Source organism: Typopeltis vanoorti, chromosome 8 (genome assembly GCF_054136105.1).
Source record: "Typopeltis vanoorti isolate ZY-2024b chromosome 8, IOZ_Tvanoo_1.0, whole genome shotgun sequence".
NCBI lineage: Eukaryota > Metazoa > Arthropoda > Arachnida > Uropygi > Thelyphonidae > Typopeltis > Typopeltis vanoorti.
Genome location: NC_143556.1, coordinates 114,908,722 through 114,929,443, shown reverse-complemented (window position 1 = coordinate 114,929,443; position 20,722 = coordinate 114,908,722). Strand labels below are relative to the sequence as shown.

The window sequence follows — 20,722 nt, the reverse complement described above, 5'->3', positions numbered from 1 at the left end:
TTTACACTCTATATATACAATATAAATGGATATAATCACTCTATATTGCATACTTTTGTTACAGTTATTACATACATTACATACATTAGATTACATATGATACATTACTTACATTTGTTTACATATAATACATACATTACATACTTTGGTTTACATGTGATACATCTTGGATGAGAACTAATTTCTCTGCTTTCATCTTCGAAGCTTATATGTAAGATTATCTGAGGATGACACCAGTTAGTTATTATTTATTGTTTTTTTTTTTTTTTTTGCTGTGTTGGGAAGCTACGAAATCTATGATTGAGAAATTCGCGCACGCACGCACACACACACACACACACACACACACACACACACACACACACACACACACACACACACACACACACACACACACACACACACACACACACACACACACACACACACACACACACACACACAATAATGATAATAATAATAATAATAATAATCAAGCTTTATCATTCATACATAATATTTACAGTATATACTATATATGCAAACTATCCAACTGTTTACAGCAATTAAACATCAACGAAATTACCCCATATGATCTACAAAAAACAGCATTACTTGCAGCAGTCCATATTTTACGACGCTACCTGACAGACAAATTTTGAGATTCTTGGGTAGAATCTGAATTGTTCTGTATCACTAGTCAAATTGTTGTTTAAATGATATATTGCTTTGACTGTGTATCAATTATGTGAATAAAGTAATAATAATAATAATCGTTCACATATACAGGACTTCCTTTCTAAGAACAATTTATATTGGTGTCATGTCTTATTTATTTAATTTTTTTATTATTTATTATTATTTTTTAGCTGCCTTTAATCAATCTTTCTATCGCCTGTTGTGATGAAAGATGAACTTACTTGTGAAAGATTCACAGGTAAGTTCTATTTTCATACACTTCGTTAAATTTTGCACTACAGTGGTATCTTCCGGTATGCCTTCAATTTGTATAGTTTGGTTGTTAGGTCTGTTAGTTCGGATTTTAGTTCGTTATTTTCTTTCTTCAGCTGTGTTTATGTTTCCGTAAGTGATTTTATATTTTCTTTCACTTCTTTTACCGAGTTTAAGACTTCTTACACGCTTTCATTATTAAATTTTAAAAATTCTTCGAAATTCTTTAGAACAGGGTTTTCAATTTTGTTGAAATAAATAAATAAATAATAGAAAGAATAATTCGGACATACCTTTGTAAGAAGTTGCTGGTTGTCTGCTTATTCAGCGGCGTATGGCGATATACATTTATCTGCTGTTGAAGTATGACTGAAAGGAGGGGTGGGATTGAAAACGTGGGGATAGAGAGATGTAGGAGACCCGAGTTTTTAAGGGTGGGCAGAGAATTCTTTGGGAGAGGGATGAAATATAGAAATTTTGGTGGGAAGGAGAAGTATATGATGGGTGGTGTACTCCCACCCATCATATACCTCTCCTTCCCTTGAACTGCCCACTCAGTCTCCAAAAGTTAGATGGGGCTTAAAAACGGCCTCGCCTACTCCCTATAAGGGAACAAAAAGGCATTAGCTGATTTATTTTATATTTTTTTTATTATTATTACATAGTACCTCCGTGGAGTCCCAAGGGCTCAGCACTGGAGGCCATTCTTACTCTCTTATTTCTTCACTCCTTGCAGAGCATAGGACCTCAACCATTGCTCTTCATCAGACTCCGTTCATTGCTTCTTTCTTAATCTCATTCAAGGATTTTCCCATTTATTTTCTCTCTGCTTCGATTTCTCTCCTCCAGGTCATCTTTGGGGGTGTCCCCTTCTTCTGCTTCCCTGTGAGTTCTATTCAATGAATATCTCTGCTATATCTATCCTTATATGGGTTTATAATTGTGTAACTTCTCTACTTCCATTTTCTAAGACATCTATTTATGTAAATCCGCATTTATTTAAATTCCTTTTGATTAATCTCCAGTTTCAGATCCATATAACAAAATAGTCTTTGCATTTGTATTAAAGAGTATTTTTGTGTTTAGATTTATTTCTTTACTTATCAGTATATTTTTCACTTTATTAAAGACAATTTGGAGCTTTTTATATTCTATTTGGGAGGCTATCTTACAGTATACATCTACCTCGCAAATGTACATTTGTCTATTAACTGGATGTGTTCTCTGCGTTTGCTTGTTTTTGGAGGATGAAAATCCATGTTTCCTTCGTAAGAGAACAGCTAATTCACCGTTACTTGCAAGTCAAAATTTCTTCGCTTTCTAGAAAAGATTCGAACCGATCTTTCCAACCAAAAAGCATCATCGTTACCACGTGAGCTACGGGAGTTTTTTTTTTTTTTTTTTGTAAGACTCAAATTTGAAATGTTTTGTTTATTTTTTAACTAAAATTTAAAAATAAATGCTAAAATGAAGTGTTTTTGCTCAGTGAAAACTATAAGTCAGATAGTATTAATATTTAAATAGAAAATTTGCCTTTGATTAATCATTTGTCTTGGTGAATTATCTGCAAAACATGGACGTTTCTCTGACTACTAGCTGTGATTCGATTTTTAAGGGCTGTATATTTTTCATCAGATATGGCGACAGTGTTTTGACATAGTGGAACTTATCTAAGTGGGTTCGAAGGTTTAAAATGCTTAACACGTATCACTAACCGAGAAGAATGCGTTGATTTGGAGAAGAAATCATCAAAAAGAAGTTGAATCATTTTTATGTCTGGTGCCAGAAAGCTTAGAGGAGTTCTTACAGCTTCCGCATTATTGTCGGTAACGACGATGTCCTTTAGCTGTTAATACCTGGGTTCAAATCGCGCGTACTCGAGGAACTTTTATAAAGGCTTTTCAACTGAAGGTGCACTAGTCAGACTCAGAAGGGAAGTTTTTCTTTCCAAAAGCTCCAGTTTTTCATCCTTTAAAGTAGGTAAACCGAGGAGAAGAAGAATACACGCAATTAACAGACATAACGCATTGGCTTCATAGCCTTGGTTACTTCGGCCATAATTCAAAACATTCACGATTGCATGTTCTGATATGCGTCCTGAGCACGTGAAAAGTGCCTTCCTCAGTAATGAAACAATATATCATTACAAAAATTGTCACTAACTTAAAAAAAAAAAAAGTCAGGTTAGTTTCAAAAGCCTCATGCTGAGCATTAAATTAGAACAATATTAAAAACATTATCCAATGCGTGGGATCAATTCCATTTGGAAAGGGCGCTCTATTATACCTATATGTCTAGAAGTCTCATACCGCAAGTATGAAATGTAATAATTATTACTTTTATCACTGTTCCTGCCCTAGTTATCATGTTTATAGACATGATAACTAGGACATGAACAGCATGAATTCGGCGAATGATCCATTTCTTAATTTATACTCTCCAACAAAACTTACTACTATAAAAAGTGTGTTCGAGATCAGTTTTTACATTATTGAGGGAATGGGGAGGGAGAAAACCCTGCGACAAACTACTCCAAAACCTTTTTGCTGAATTTATCTATCTATTTCTCCCTTCCATCTGCTTCAGACGGGTTGGGTCTCCGCCTAATGAGGAGTCACGGCGAAATAATACAGCCGGCACGCAACTCCTTTGCTGCATCCCTATTGGAGGTATTCATGACTGCTGTAGTCCGTGTGTGTGTTCACGGGACCGGTTTGCCTGCTTGCGGGATGAAAAAACCCCAGGGGGGGGTGAATTTCCAGATCTTTCCATGGCCTAATATTTCTGTTCAAAGACAGGTAAGGTTATCAAGGAGGTTTGTTGTAGAATGAGAATAGCGAAATCCATATTGGTGATCACTAATTCACAGATGGAACTCTAAGCGCTGAAGAAACTAATTGTTCATGACCTTCTCCATATGTGAGGACAATGGGATGATAGTCTGATGGCTGACTTTTATTTCCCCCTTTTAGAAACTAGATTAAAACTGCTTCCAATGCTGTTAGATAAATGAGAGATGAGTATGACAGTTTATAAAGACGATACGGGATAGGACCGGCCCCGACCAACAGGCTACGTGTTTCCATCCCGTTGTGGGCATGGAAGAGCCTCCATAGCTCAGTCGGTATAGACGAAGCCCTTTGGTCGGAAAGACCTGGGTTAAAATCCCGTCTGTGAACCTTTATTTGGTCTCTTGCGATGAAAAGTGAGTTAGAAGTCTCATGCGGGGGGGGGGGGGGGATTTTTCACCCGGAAACTCTGGTTTTTCGTCTTCCAGAGCAGGCAAACGCCCCCCCCCCCCCTTGAAAACACACACGGATTACAGTCAGGAATTCGTAAGTCCCAGCGGTAGGCTTGATTCGTCAGCTATGCCGGTCCCGAGCCTGGATAAAATTAAGGGGGGGGGGGGATAAAATTGAGATGGTGCCATACCTATCCGTAAAAGGGGCTCACGGCCGTTGTATCATCATACGAAATAATAAAGTGGGCATAAGAATTGGGATTGTCTTTAGGTGCGAAACGAATTTCATCGCCCATTCTAAGACCCATTGTCTTGCTTACTTTCTGAGCATGAGGACTTAGTATCAAAGATACTGAGTATTTTTCTGACCCCATGGTGAAAGATCAGAGGGGTATACTCTGGGTAGTTTGTGAAACAGTAAGAAAAAGATCTGTCTTTGTCATCTAAACAAAAGTTTGAGGAGAAGATTGATGCCAAGGTGTCGTAGTTATAGCTCAAATTACTTTATTTGAGCTACAACTGTTACTTACTTTTACTGTTTCTTTTTATATTACTTATTATATTACTTTTTCGATAATATTTGAAAACTTAGAGAGAGAGAGAGAGAGAGAGAGAGAGAGAGAGATTTAATCACATTATTCTTGCTTAAAATTATATAATTTTTAAGGCTTCAGCCGACTTTTTTTAAAATATATTTATTCTTTAATAAAGTCTTTAATGCCAACCTGGCTGACTGAGTTGTTAGCATATCTGCTCTTAACCAACAGACTAAGTGTTCATATCCCACCCTGGGCATAAAATTGTGATTGTCTTTAGGTGGGAGATGAATTTCGTCGCCCATTGTGAGACCCACTATCTTGTTTACTGGAGGTACGAAGTGACGTGAAAGAGTTCCATGTTTGATCTCTAGAAAAAAAATATATATATATCCGTAGTCTGCTCACGTTACTAAAGTGCTACAGGTTTACAACTTTCGTGAGTGGGAGTCATATAAGAACTGTGTAGCAGTCCAGTCCTCAATCGTTCCAAACATATCATATAGGGTGTTTATTCGTATTTCTTTGGATAGTAATTAGATTTTAGAGATCCTTAGTTGAAAAAACTGGGTTTGAATCTTATCTTGGCTGAGAGGAATTAATTAACATCTCATAACAGCACACTTTCCTTTGAATGACATGGACGTGACGTAATATTTTCAAGGCAACGATAAATTCTGCTTATGCGGAACAGTAATTAGGTTTTGCTTCATCGTCAAGAAGGAAAGATGCGATGTACCGTATAAAAAAAAAAAAAAAAAAACAGCTAATGCCTTTTAGGCCCCCGTTTTTTTAGTCCTATCTAACTTATAGGCTGTTCTCGCTAATAAAAGCTAATTAATGCCTTTTGAGATGAGAAAAATTTCTCACCTTTGGTACAGATAATCCATTGTTACGATTCAAGTTAGGGCGATGCAACAGAATTGAGAGCTGTTCTTAAAGAGGACCTCTGCAGAAAGCTGGTTCTCCGGAGAGTTTAGCGTCTCTCCAAAAGATTCCATAAGTCGACACCACGTTGAGATGTCATAGTATTCGCAGATCCCTTCTCGACAGATCTGACAAAGTGACCTAATTAAGAAAGGTTACAAAGGTTACATGGTATCTCATACCCTTACAAGAAAGAAAAAAGTTTGCTTGTCTGATGGTAGCAAGCTGAAAGTTTATTCCATGATAGTAGGTGAAGGAGATATACATGATAGCGAGGACATTCGGTATCATACACAGCATAATCGGCCCCCAAAGCTTTAGTTGTTTCACCAGTAATTTTAATCAAACCAATTATATATATAAGCAACAAATGAAGTTCTACGCTGTAACGAAAAGGTCTTTCTTGACAATCTGAACACTAGTCTTTTGCTGAACAAATTCTTGACAGTTGCATTTGGAATATCGGCTTGGTATCAACTAAGTTTATATATATTAAAACCACAGTTCCGATTCTAACTGGCTTGCTAGGTAATCATCTAGGATCAATTATTGTCGTTCAGTTCATCGCTGTGGTCAATATGAGCTGAAAAAGCAGCATGTTATAATCAATAATAACATTCTTAGTAGCTTCTAAATACATAACATTCGAAACTCTTCCAAATGGTCTAATATTTAAAAATAAAAATATTCCATCCCAGTAAATTATATTTCTGTTCTACCTTATTGCACTTCTCAAATATTGGGTTCGAATGATTCCAAACAATTTGCAAAGTACAGACTGTACTCCTCAGTTCATAAAGCCTTGTTATTGTATCGAGTCACATTTGCAGATCCGATCATTCAACCATCTCTTGCTATGATAAAAACTATATATTTATATACTTACAGGGTGTTCGGGATAAATTTGACAGTTTCGTAAGGAAAAAGAAAATCTTCTTTGTATCTATTAAATTTAATGAATTGACAAAAAAACATTACAGGCAGAGTTAATTACAATACTATCAACAAGATTTACTCAAAATAACCACCATTAGCATCGATCACAGCTTCAATTCTGCTTCGGAACCTCGAACAAGCTGATGCTACAGTCTCCCTGGGAAGGGCCGCAAAAACTGTTTTAATTTTATCCATTAACTGGGCTTTTGTATTACTGGAAGTGCGATTGGTGTCTTTTTCAACTGCGCCCCATACAAAATAATCCATGGGGTTAAGGTCTGGGGAGTTTGGAGGCCAAACATTTGGACTGGTGAAGTCGTAGAAATTTTCAGACAACCATTTTTGACTTTTCCCAGAGGTGTGGCAAGGGGCCGAATCCTGCTGCCATACATACGGCCTACCATTGGCTACCCTTGTTATCCAGGGCTTGACTACAGTTAGCAACTCCACGAACAAAGCCCGAATTCCAATGCCAGGGTTCTTCAACACCTGTTCCTGCAGATTTGCGAGGAATTCTGCTGTACGAACGCAATCAGATCGTCTGCTAGGGATCTTTCTTCTTGCTACATCCTCGTAGTCACCATTGCAAGTCTCTAGTTCATGCCTGATTGTTTTTACTGTATTCAGGGAGCATTGGGCAGCAGTCGTAATATCCTTATTTTGATGGCGGGCACGAATCATCATGATACAAGTTATTCTCTTCCATGATTCAGGTGGGTTCCAGCTATCCATCCTTTCTGACATCTTGTATATGAATGAAGAAGGGTCCAAACTTTTAAATGAAGAGAAGTGTGTGTTAATACATGTAACTTACGGAAAAATATAATTAATTATAAATATGTCAAATTTATCCCGAACACCCTGTATATACTGCTCAAAACAATTTGGGCGGGCATATTTTGGTTTTCTTGTAAATTATAAAGTTAAAAAAAAAAAAAAATCAGCTAACGCCTTTTTATTCCCGTATACAGGGAGTAGGCGAGGCCGTTTTTAAGCCTATCTAACTTTTGGAGACTGAGTGGGCAGTTCAATCTCCACTGGTACCCAATCAGAGATAGCTGGCCCAAGGCTATCACTAATTAAGCGGCACGCAGTAAAGAGAGATGGCTCAACAAGTGCCGCCATCTCGTGGCCCTGAACCCTAACACTCGTATTTAATGTCTGAAATAATGTGGGTTCTATGGTCGATTTTCTTGAGTTTACGGGACGAAAAACCCGAGTTTCCGGGAGAAAAAACCTGCTTGCTCGTGCCAGAGATCGACTAACTCGGGAACCGGTCGAAAAAAGGGTTAGAAAAATTTCTTCTAGTTGCCGACTAGATTCGAAACCAAGAAGTCTTCCTTCGTGCCAGAGATCGACTAACTCGGGAACCGGTCGAAAAAAGGCTTAGAAAAATTTCTTCTAGTCGCCGACTAGATTCGAAACCAAGAAGTCTTCCTGCAGCTACACAATTATGAAGTTTTAAAAATAATTTACAAATCTAACACATTTATTTTAAAATATTCTTAATATACAACAGTGTAGAACACGCAACTGCGTACAAAATCATGCTAAGACTTGTCGAAACGTGTCTTAGCCTTATTAGCATGTGGGGTGTATAAAATCGTGGCTTGTGGCGCTCACTTCCACAGTGCATAATTATCACTTTAATTGTAAGCTCGTGTCACCTACCACCCATTAGTTTGTTAAAAATGGCAGACAAACATGATATCCCAGAATTGTTCGATTAGAAGTTGGACAAACTCAGCAAGTTATCGCTCAAGCGTGTCGTGTATCTTAAAGCGTAATTTCGCGGCTTTGGAATCGCTTTCTGGAGATTGTAAATGTTTGAAATCGTCTTCATGCCTAAGTTTATATACTCGAAGACCAATGGTTTGCATTCCACTTACTGCAAATCACAAAAGAGTCCTCCGAGGAATTTGGGCACAGGAACACCGCAATTGGACAAATGAGGATTGGGCTCGTGTACATTTTAGTGACAACTCCAGGTTCAGTCTGCAACCAAATAACCGACGTATCTTGATATGGCGTGAAAGTGGAACAAGAAACGGCCACAGCTTGTTCGTAAAAGACCCTAACATCAAGATGGGAGTTTGATGGTATGGGCTGGAAAAATATAGGTAGCCATACTGATCTCTATTTTATCAGAAACGGTTCCTTAACAGCACAAGGTATCACGATGAGATTTTAGAACCTATAGTTCGTCCATATGCTGCTGCAATTGGCCAAGAATTCATTTGTGATTTGCAATGTCAATGCTCGTCCACACCACCTTGCAAATTTGGTAGTAGAATGGTCTGAGGAAGAAGGTATTAAACGAATGGACAGGCCTGCCAGTTCACCGGATTGTAATCCAATCGAACATGCCTGGGATGCTTTAGGTAGGCGCTTTTCTGCTCGACTGGTGCCACAACGATTGCTTCAAGAGCTCGAAATTGCTCTCACAGAAGAGGGCGAAATATCCCAAAAGAACTGTTTGATCATCTTATCCGACCCATGCAATCAAGATGTATCGCTGTTTTGGAGATGTACAGCTGTTAATGGAGACCATACGCCCTAGTAAAAATTAACAAAAGCGTTTTTAGCTATTCTTGTTAAGATTATTTCACGCTAAAATGTATAATTTGTTAAATTTGTAATAAATATCGATTATTTAAACAATATATCATCAATTACACCTTATCAAATAGTCAGCAATATTTATTCATGTATGAAGTACCCAATAGTTATAATTATTTGCAGAAATATATAATTATCTGACAGAAACTAAAACATTCCCTTATTGTTTTGAGCAGAGTAGCGACAATGCTATATAGTGTATACATCAACGGTCTTCTTACCGCCTATATATGCCGTGAAAAGATATGTGATATACGCTATGTTGGCAAAAATATTTGGACATCTTATGTGCCATGCAAATTTCGGATCCTACCACATGCAAATATTTGGCGAGTGTCAGCGTAGGTCTGGTAATAAAAGGTGAGATGTGCTGAACGTTCTGCACTATATTCATGTCAGGATGCCACGTTCAGCTGAACTAACAGACTACAAATGTGGGATGGCAGTTGGGTATCACATCAGTTGTCTTTCTGTCCGTGACATTGCTACCCCGAGCAATGTCCATGATATTGCTAATCAAATTTCTTAATCAGTTTATATTTATTGATGTTTTGGTTTCTAGCAGCAAAAAGTGCTCTAATAGAGTTAGTCTCACTCCAAGATGTATTGTCTAATGAAGACTCTAGGCTGTTTTCTAACGTACTTTTTTCGAGAACAAAGAAGCTAAACTATGTTTAGTATCCATAATCTTTTCTGCTAAAAATTCTAGTTTGGCCTTGCGATAAATAATATGCGCTCGTTTTGTATGGATGGACTCTTTAAATTGTAAGAACTTAGTGATGAGTGAATGAAACTTACATCTTTTTAAGAACACAAGTCTGTTTATGAAAAGTCCAATATTTTTAAGGGTCTTCTGGTACACTCTTATGAGATGTTGGATATCCTCGTCAGAAGGAGTATGGTTATTTACAGAGTAATTGTTGTAATTGTTATACAGAGTAATTGTTGTAATTGTTGTACAGAGTAATAATTGGAATGAGACTAAATCTATTAGTGCACTTTTTGCTGCTAGAACTCAAAACATTAATAAATATATACAGATTAAGAAATTTGATTCTTCTCTCAAACGTACACAAGACCGTTCATCCTCTGATATTGCTTAACACACTCTTAACAATGTTGTCGTTAATAAATCTTCATATATTCTTACAATGGCAGAAATCAATGTACTCTCCAATTGGCTTAATTTCGTCCCTTCACCTAGATCTATTACTAAAGAACTTTTTCTTACGAAAATAGAAAAAGCTGTTCCAATCTACCAACACAGGATGCAAACCTACTTAGGATAGAAGCTATATTTGTAATCAACAAGAGTAGACCTCCCACTGACAACATCTCCCGTTCGGAGAGAAAAGCTATTTATCAACTGCAGAATAATAAAGATATCATCATTTTGCCAGCTGACAAAGGGAACGCCACAGTCATCCCGAATAGATCCGATTATCGCCTCAAGATCTGTGAATTATTAGATTGTAATACTTACTCTGAACTTCAAAGAGACCCCACGAGAGAACTACATAACTGGACAAATAATTTCCTCAAATCCACTCAGAATTACCTAGGAATATCCGCCTATCGCTCCGCTCTCTTCATCCACTTATTCCCCGTTTATATGGCCTTCCGAAGATCCACAAAAAAAAAAAAAAAAAAAAACGCTCCTCTTAGACCAATAGTTGAAGGCATTGACTCCCTTACTCCTAATCTCTCGAAAGATCTCGCTTCTTCCTTAAAACATCTCACAGGAAAATCCTTTTCATATATCAAAAACTCGGTTGATTTTGTCTCGAAGATAAAGAACATCCAACTTAACGAAGCAGAGAGAATGGTAAGTTTCGACATAGTCTCACTATTCACCAACGTTTCAACCCAGGTAAAAATATGTTAATATTTCAATGGATGTTAAATGACAAAATAACTGCCCAAAAGATTGCACAGGACTCTAGGTGAAAATAGATATTGGGCATGTTATCATGTTGTAAAAAAAAAAAAAAAAAAATTTAAATAATAATAAATAAATAAATACATAAATCAAAAATGTTAACTGAAATAAGCATGCCATGTACTTATTGCATATATGTTATTGTATATTGTATTATTTTATTGTATTCATTATCATGCTGTAAATGAAAATTGTTAACTGAAATAAGCATGCTATGTACTTATTGTATATATGTAAATAGTTCGTCCGAATGTACATAGATGCTTTTGAGAAAATCCACTGAGCTTCACAGGCTTCTGTTTTGTCTAAAGTACAATATATTTTTAAGATGTTGTTTTTCTCCATGGTACTGTATTCACCTGATGAAGTCGGCATTTCCGATGAAACTAGTAGTGAAACCTTATTAAATCGCTTATATTTTTTTTTTTCGATGTTTAAGTCAGTTAATAATTTTAAACATATCATTTAACCAGTCAATTACTCTGGAAATAAATAAACAAATGAGTTGCCTTGGACTTGCACTACGTACAGGGTCAGCTAGACTTGCACAACTTGCAGGCGCAAACTTGACTGACTTGTCTGTTTGCTTACTTGGGAAATGGAGTAAAAAACCAGGTTTATATTTAAAATAACTTGGTATCTTTAACATATATTATACCCTGGTTAAAAAACTTTCTACATCTATCTCTCATTCGAAGATTTTTATTTAATAAGGTCAAAGCACCTTATGGTAACTTGTGTTGGTAAAATATTTATAAGCTCTGTATTACTTAAAACTTAGTATTTCTTAGAATGGCTCCCACTGATGAGACCTTAATAAAGGTCGAAACCGGTCTGGGTAGTGGCCCCTTGCCTTTAATACATAGCATCATACATCTCCTCCAGGAGATGTGCTTTGCATTAAGGGTAAATATTAAGAATAGTAATCAGAGCTTATTCTACCTTTACCACGAGTTGCTTGGACTTGCACTACGTGCAGGGTCAGCTAGACTTGCAACACTTGCAGGTGCAAACTTGACTGACTTGTCTGTTTGCTTACTTGGGAAATGGAGTAAAAAAAAAAAACAGGTTTATATTTAAAATAACTATCTTTAACATATATATATATATAGTTTTTATGGATGATCGTGTAGAATGAGACACTAAAATCCTGAAAAAATATCAGCAATATTTGGATAAGATTTGTGTTTAATGAGAGAAGCTCATTAAAGTTAGTATACAAGGTTAACTGCGTGTAAAAGCAGAGAACTTTGCTGGCCTATAATTGATAGAGCAATGTGAAGAAAGAAAACCACTTTCTCTGACACGCAATGAACAACAAGAAATAAAATTGTAGACCTGGTTTGAAAGGACTGACCATAAAATGATATTTAGCAATGACGCCACTATGCCAGACCTGATTGAATGCCATCTTTCTATGCATTGTGAATGATATATGCACGTAAACACAAGAAAGATATTTAATTAACCAAATATTTCTTGTGTTTACGTGCATATATCATTCAGTTTTATGTCACAAGTATCCTCCTTAAAACAGCAAATGCTATGCATTGTGCACAAAGGGAACTGGGCAATCCGTTGCAGAAAGAGAATAGCAAATTTGTATCAGTGATGTCTAATTAATTTGTGCACTAAAAATATGAAGTTGGTTACTGATTACAAACTACCTTGTTTTTGAGAAGAATGAGGTGAAGATAATCGAAAAATAGCTTGATAGGTGACTTTTATCTCAATTTTAAGAGATGGGCTCGAGGTAGACTTGCTACCGTGTTGTTAGATAGATAGATAGATTATGCTCTTCATGCTTAGTACTCCGGATTTTATTTTTTTAAGTGCAAATTTTGTGTACAAATGGAGTATATTCTTAACTAGAGGAGACTTATTTATCCAAATCAACGATGATTTTTCTGTTAATTTCTTTACTTTATACATCCTTTAATATTTTGTCAGAAAGATGAAAGGAGGTAGTGGGCTGTTCAAAGGTATAGTGGGAAGTGATTTTCATTCCCTATCTAATGAAGAGTTGGTTGAGAAGATTGATACCAAGATTAGATTTTTCTTGGATAAAATTACAATTGTGCTGTCTTCTATGCTTTCTATGTGATAGAAAAGAAAGCATAGAAGGCCAGAAATTGCAACATTAATGCTAACGACGCAACAGTAGGAGCTACTGAGATTTGAGCAGGCAAGAGAAGTTTCCTGCAAATGGCCCTTTCAAAGTCTGAATCGAAAGTACTAGTGTTTATTTTTATAGCTGCTATGAGCTACACTGTAGACAGAGTATGAAGCTTTTGATTTGAGCCATTTGAGATATGCTGTATTTATCAGGGACTACTATGGCACACTTGATGAGAACCAGGACTTGGACAAAAGCCACTCATTCCACACAAATTCATATCATGAACCCATTGTCATGATTTTTATGTGGAAATGATGAATAGCGACCTCATTCAGTATATGGCAGTATAATTTCAATTATTCGGTTAGATCAGAAACAATAACAAAATAATAATAATATAGATTAATGGAAGTGACATGTGCCTCCATGGTGCCATGCAGCCTGAAGAAAGAGCGCTCTAATTTCTACCCCAGTAGCCGCTTACTAGAGCAACTTTTTAAAGGGTTTTTTGTTCTTTCTTTTTTCCGACAAGTTCCCGAGTTGGTCAATCTCTGGCACTGGCAAGCAGGATTTTTTTCTCTCTCTCGGAAACTTCGTTTTTCGCCCCATAAAAAACTCAAAAAAATCTACTGTAGAATCAACACGATTTCAGACATTAAAAATATATTGTTAGGATTAAGGTCCACGAGATGACGGCACTTGTCAGCCACCTCTCCTCACCGATACGGTGTATAATTAGTAATAGATTGAACTGCCTCCCCCCCCCCTCGGCCTCGAAAAGGCTTCTTACAAAAAGTTTCAGGGCATTGCAAGAAAAACGAGGATCAGCTGGTATTATTGTTGGTAGATGGAGAATTTGTTGCAGATCATTACTGACAGGCCTGTGTAGCCTTGTGGAATTGGCTTTGCGTCCATAGCTAGACGTTATAGGTGAAATTCTCGTTGCTGACTTTTCTTAGTCTAGGATCCTTCAGGATTAAGTCGATCTTTGTCACAGTAAACAAGGTTTTTCTTCCATCGGAGCTCAACAAATCGACCATAAAATTCACACTATTGCAGAGATGTGCATCTGAAAAGTTAATTAGGGATAAAGGAGTCCTGCCTATATCATTTGAGAATTTAAAAAAAAAAACATTACAGGATTTATTTATTTCATCATTAACAGCAAATATGCTATTATTAGGCTTGATTTGTGGAGTATAAAAAAGTGAAGCCAGCTTCTATTATGAATAAAATGTTCAAGAAAGATTATCTTACAAAGAGGAAGATCATCTTTGAATTAGGAAGGTGATAAGAAAATAGGTAAGAGTGGTTATTGGAGTTAGAAGAACGGTAAATGTAGCAAAAAAAAAAAAAAAGCCTGGAAATGAGATTTCATAGCATCTTCTTGCATAATATCCTGGAGGCAGGATTTTTTTTTCCAGAAACAGATTTTTCATTCTGCAAAAGAGACAAATAAGCCAGAAGAACGTACCCCATTTACAGGCGCACAACCAACAACGTATATAGGATATCATCCTCTGATAAGCATTAAGCAGGTTTCTAAGAAACCAGAAAATTACTTGGCCAGTGAGGATTTCCCGTTTGTAAACTTGGGTGTTTCGTCCTGCAGTCAGTAAAACCTGCCAGCAGGATACACACCGTTTACATATAAAAGAATTTAAGCATATAAGTAAATAATAGCATAACACTAACCATCTTATCTAAGCTTACTGTCTGAAAGCCAAGGATACTTGTCGGGTCGCGAATCTACGAGTACCGCGGATTCTTCTTCTTCTTGTTGGTATTATTAGGAAATTCCAAATGCAGTACTGGAGCAGAAAATGTCCTGGATTTGGAATCGTACGTTTCGATTACGATGGTTCGATATCAACTAGCTGTACCGCAAGGTAAAAGAGGATATAAAGAAGATAATAATAAGTACCTTAGTTGATATATAAATTTTAAGAATTACAAATAATCTCTCATTATATGGATTTTTTTAAAAAAATGTCCTTGCCACTGAAATGAAGATGAAATTCATTTATAGACTTTATACTTTTGTGTTATTTGTTCAGATTTTGCATTCAACGAATATGATGATTGATGGCTATTTACAGTTCGCATATTTGAAAACTTTCCACTCCTTTTATTTATTTATTGAAATCTGTGACTGAAGAATGAACATTTGAATTTCGAAATAAATACCATTTAGTACTTTTCAGCAAAATGTACATTAGCATATCCAGAGGAAAGGAAATGTTGGTGCTAATTCTTAAATGCATAATGTGCTAATCCATCTTGACAGTTAATCCATAACACACATATTTCAACCGTATAGTTAGATTTGTTTTATAGATTAATCGGCAAGATGCTATTTGCGTGGTTTCTTGTACGAGCGTTATGGAGTTCATTTCTTTATTATTAGAAAAATTAATGTTTCTTAGATATAAAGAGTATACATAATTTCCTCTCCGATAATAACATCTTTTTTTATTTTTATTTTTGATATTTCACTTAAGTGAGTCGTCTTTAAATAGTCCGCCTATTAAATATCATTATTTTACTTTATACATTCTGTATTATCGCGCACAATTAAACTGAGAGTGATATTATCAAGGAAAAAAACTGGTAATGTTCAAAATATTTTAGGACTGCATGATATGATACTTTCTTTAAACAACATTATTAATGAATAATATATAGATGTTAAAAACTACTGAAGATTATCGGACTACGTTTTTAGGCGTTGGTGTATCAGAAGGTGTACGTCTGTGGAGGCATGTCAATGTATAAAGCGCTCAGACAGTTGAAAATGTTAACTATGGTGGGTGTTTGTATGTTGTGTTCGTATATTTTAAGCTGGTGATTCTCAGGGATGCGTTTCGATGAGGTGCAGAATTGTTTTGAAAGGATGAAATCGTTTGCAGAGGAATCCGATCATAGTTCTAGCGGACTAGTTACCGATGAATGCCTTGTACACGAGTGTGAAGAGAGGCTCCGAGTAGACAGGAGGAAATTAGAACAAATGTTGCAAGGTATGCCAATTAAAAAGTTTAAGTGTATATATTTCAAGCTTATTGCAGTATATTATATATATATATACGTTCTGCCTTAAAAGGTGCAACTTTATGGAATCACCTGGATGAGTAAATACTACAAAGAACAAATAGGTAGTATTGACACAAATTTAAAGTACTCGAAAAGAGAGAGAGAGATGTCGAAGAAAGCTTATCAGTGGACGAAACATAAACAATAAGTAAGCATACGACACAAAACTTGGCCACAGCTTTGTAGATAACAGAAGACGAGTGGCATTTTGATGATTTGCCATCTGCTGCTGTCCAGTTAAAGTGCCGTTACGAACAATATAAAAACTTCCATACGACTCTGTGGAGGTTTTTTTAATAATAGTATATTATATTATAGAAATCCCATTGTAAATCAATGGGATTTCTAAATGCTTTATACAAGATGATTTCTTAATAATTAATTTTTAATTAAGAAATAGTTAATTAATAATTAACTATTTATTAATAGTTAATATTGTGAATAGTGAACAAGAAGGTAAATTAATAGATAATTCAACTTTTCATATTGTTACAAAAAGTTACTGTTAATTTTTGCTCAGGTAAATAGAACTCAAGAAATTTTTATTATAAGAAATGCATTTTACATCATAAATGCTAAGTCTATCCGAACTTATGATCTTTATTTAGCCAACACTAAATAGGACGAATAGTCCTGCTGGATGCAAGGGCTATTCATCCTTGATAAGATAAGTGATAAGAAAGCAATGTATAGGATTCCATCCTAAAAAAACAAGTGAAATGATTAGTCATTCTAGGAATGATCAGAGGCAATCAAAGATCGGTTATCGATCTTAGATAAATAATAAACTGCACTCAGTTGGCTAAAAGATATAAATATGAATAGTTTCTGTATATCATCCATTCAAGAATATCATCCAGTTTGACATTTACGATAGAATAGATACTGCATTATACTGAAAACCTGTAATTCACATAATACATATATTTGATCTCAACACATCATAATTCCAGAGTACGACATATGCTATGCTCTTTGTAGCATGTGTGTGTTTGGTGTGGGGGGGGGGGTAGTGTATTATGACAAATGCTTGTATAAAATGTACTATATGAACCACTGAACTCATATAGAAAGCATTTTTATTTATTTATTATTTTTTTAAAATAATAATCCCACCTATTTTTAAATAATAATCCCAATGTGCTATTATAGAAGCTTATAATGTATTGGTACTTTGGGTGAGTTAAGATTTAAATTGGGTGAGTTAAGATTTAAATATTTCAGGAACCCTGCTACACAGACCAAACAGGATACTTTATCAAGGTACTTTACACACCTGTTGAGTTGGGTAATGCTTATTGCAGATATAGTAATATTGAATACAAAGCAAAATGGTTCTATCCTATTAGATGCATCTTTTACTCAGTTATCAGCAGAGATATTACTAGCAGTTAGCTATCCAAACTGAACATATCATGTAAGAGCTCCAGTTGCATCACACAGTAGATTCTGTGTGTATGTTTTCACAGTCCTACCAAATACTGCGAAATATTTTCATCAAGTATCCAATTCCTCTTAGGGTTTATAAGATTACATATTAAAAAATTTCATCCATCAATTTCTGCCAAAAAAATATGAATCTAAACCTGACTTAATATGAAGTTATGAAACAATCAGTTGTGATGTCATTTATTTTTATCAACACACTTCTGGTGGACAAGACTTAACTAAATAGTCCATAACATCTGTTCTTCTGAGGATATACTTCAACTAGAAATTTCTAAAATTAAGAAAACTGTCTCTCAATGACTGCAATCTCAATTTCATACAAAAAAGATCTTGTTTGTGTTCTTAAATTGAAGTTTTTAAATTATGTTTATATCTGCTAAGAAAATCAGCTAATTATTACCTTCCCACAATGATAACACCAATTTCAATACCTGAAGTCTTCCAAATCTATCTAAACTTAGAGATTTCTGTGATTATTTTGAAATTCTTGAGAATTCTGTATGAAGACTATATAATTCTGAGATTAAAAAAAAAAAAAACTTGCATGAGATTTTATTGCACTAAGTTCGTGTCTGGTATTTCTGAAGCTTCCGAATTTCCTGATAAAGCAGTTGTCTGAATATGGCTTTTCCTTTTCCTGCAAAGTACTGGATGACTTTCATTGGTTGTATGATAAGCTAATCCAGGTTTGTGTTTTCTCTTCTGTTCATTCCACATGAGCGGGAGATTTTATAAGCACTTGGTTTCTTGAGAGATGGATAAGGTAGTTTAGGATGATTTAAAAAAAAAAAAAAAAAAAACTTGTGTGGTGTGATGAAAAACTACTTTGATGTCAAATCATTGGGGTATTTTAGAAATTTTGTCCATTTACAATTTGAATATAAGGACGGTTTGTTTGTTATTTGTCTAATGTTTGTTACTTGGGGGAGGACCAGGATTCCCATTCTATCTAGATGTGAGAACTTTTATCAGGGTTTTTCAGTTGAAGGTGAGTTAACCAGTCTTATATGAAGACAGTAGAGTTTTTTTTTACTCTGCAATCAGGCAAATGACCAATCTGGAGAACATGTGCAGTTTACAGATTTAACTTATGAGCATAGGTTCAATTTGACTACTTTATCTTGTGAAATCCAAGGATATTTGATAGGTCATGTGGTCACTAATTCACTTGGTATATGGAAAGCCAGCCAATACTGGAAGATATCTCCATGCTACATGCTAAATGTCCCCTTGCAAAAAAATAGGAATTAAAATGCTAAAGAATAGAGCATACAATATCTCTAGTAACATGGAGAAGAGGGATCAAGCAATTATACCTCAACCATGTCCTATCTCAAAATGGATACAGGTACAAGATGATCAACATCTTGATTTTTTTTACATTCTCCTAAAAACTGCCTCATCCACATCTCAAATAAACCAGGTGTTTATAAATCTGAAAATAATTCTAAAAACGGAGGAAAACTTGTGACAAGCTTCTTGTAGAATTTTTGCTTAAGTATCGTAGGCATCGTCAGTACAAGATCACAGACTGACAATTAAACAATAACAGGCCATTCTAAAAAGTGCCACCTGATTGGCTACTGTAAGTTGACTGAAAAAAGGTCAATAATTTCCTAACTTCTTAAAAAAATAAATATATAAATGTAGACCGACAAAATAACTTTTTAAATCTGCTAATCTTTCCTATCTCTCATAAAGGGGATAGACATAGTCCATCAGATCTGTTTAAGTTAGGACAGTGAACTAAGGTTTCACATCTTTCTTTATAAAGATATTCTATGAGGAAACTACTTTTATGAAGGGCTCATCTTTTTCCAATGAACTCTGTTTAGTTTCAATAGCATCTCTGCAAGTCCAGACTGCTCATGGTATTTGATATAAGACTTGTGGTCTTCTAGATGAATAAAAGCAGATCATTCTGTTTGCCCTAAATCAGCACACAAGAGCAAGGAATCTGGTAGATGCCTGGATAACTGAGAGGTGGAAGCTTGTCCTTGAGCGATGAAGGTGGAGATTTTTCTGATGGGCTGAAAGGCAACAGAAATATTCAGTGGTTTTAAAACTTTTGCTATGCATTCACTAATACCATTCACATAAGCAATAAGAATGAGAGTTATTTTTTCTGCATTTGAAGTGGTAGTTACCATAATTGTTAAAAACTTTTTTGATAAAAGAATCCTTAAAACTTAGATAAAAAGGTGGAATTAATAGGTCGTAATTCTCCTTGTAAAAGTTTGTCTGAAGAACATGTATGGTGTACTAATGTTCCAGCCTTTTGACTAGGATGATGAGATTCAGTGTGGATATAACTGCCTGTTTGAGTATTTTTCTGAAAAACTGAATAATCTAGGCTACCATCTAGTTGATGAAGAATTAGAAGATCTAAAAAGGTTAAAAGGCTTCTTCTAAGCTAAATTGGATCCTGGGATGAACTGCATTTAATTTATAAAGAAACTACTTAACTCAGAGGCAGAAACATTATTGAAACAAAACATTATAAAATCTGCTTTTCATGTGATGTATGTTATGTAGGATAAACAGCATTGCAAACTTATCTGCAAGTTAGAGCATGTCTTTTTGCATAAAGATGCAAAAAAGGAATAGAAAACACATATCTAGATTAGCTAGCCTATTATGCAACGAATAAAGACCATCCTGTAGTTTTGAAAGGAAAATGTTCATTCAGCATCTAGGTGGATACTTGCTAACAGGGCACAGTGTGGATTAGTCATTAGTTCAGAAACTCCAGTTGGTTCTCTACATTCCTTAATGACCATATGGAAATATTTTCCTACTTATCTAGGTCTTACCCTTTAGTGATCCCCCAACTTTGACATTATGTGTCAAAATTAAATTTCACTTTAAACAGTAGGTGTTATGTACTAACCTAACTTAACATTATATCTATTTATAACTCCACTGTTATTACAAAG

At 35.4% G+C, this 20,722-nt stretch overlaps 1 protein-coding gene across 2 annotated transcripts in view; it reads left to right on the top strand.

Annotated features, from left to right (window-relative positions):
• The first annotated feature begins 16,061 nt into the window (after positions 1-16,061).
• The window catches only part of LOC150104295 (protein bicaudal C homolog 1-A-like), a 321,235-nt gene continuing 316,574 nt past the window's right edge, over positions 16,062-20,722 (top strand). For both annotated transcript variants that reach the window (XM_090396901.1, XM_090396900.1), the window contains exon 1: positions 16,062-16,264. In XM_090396901.1, the coding sequence (XP_090253027.1) occupies positions 16,105-16,264 (160 nt within the window). In that variant the 5' untranslated portion in view covers positions 16,062-16,104. The remainder of the gene's footprint in view (positions 16,265-20,722) is intronic.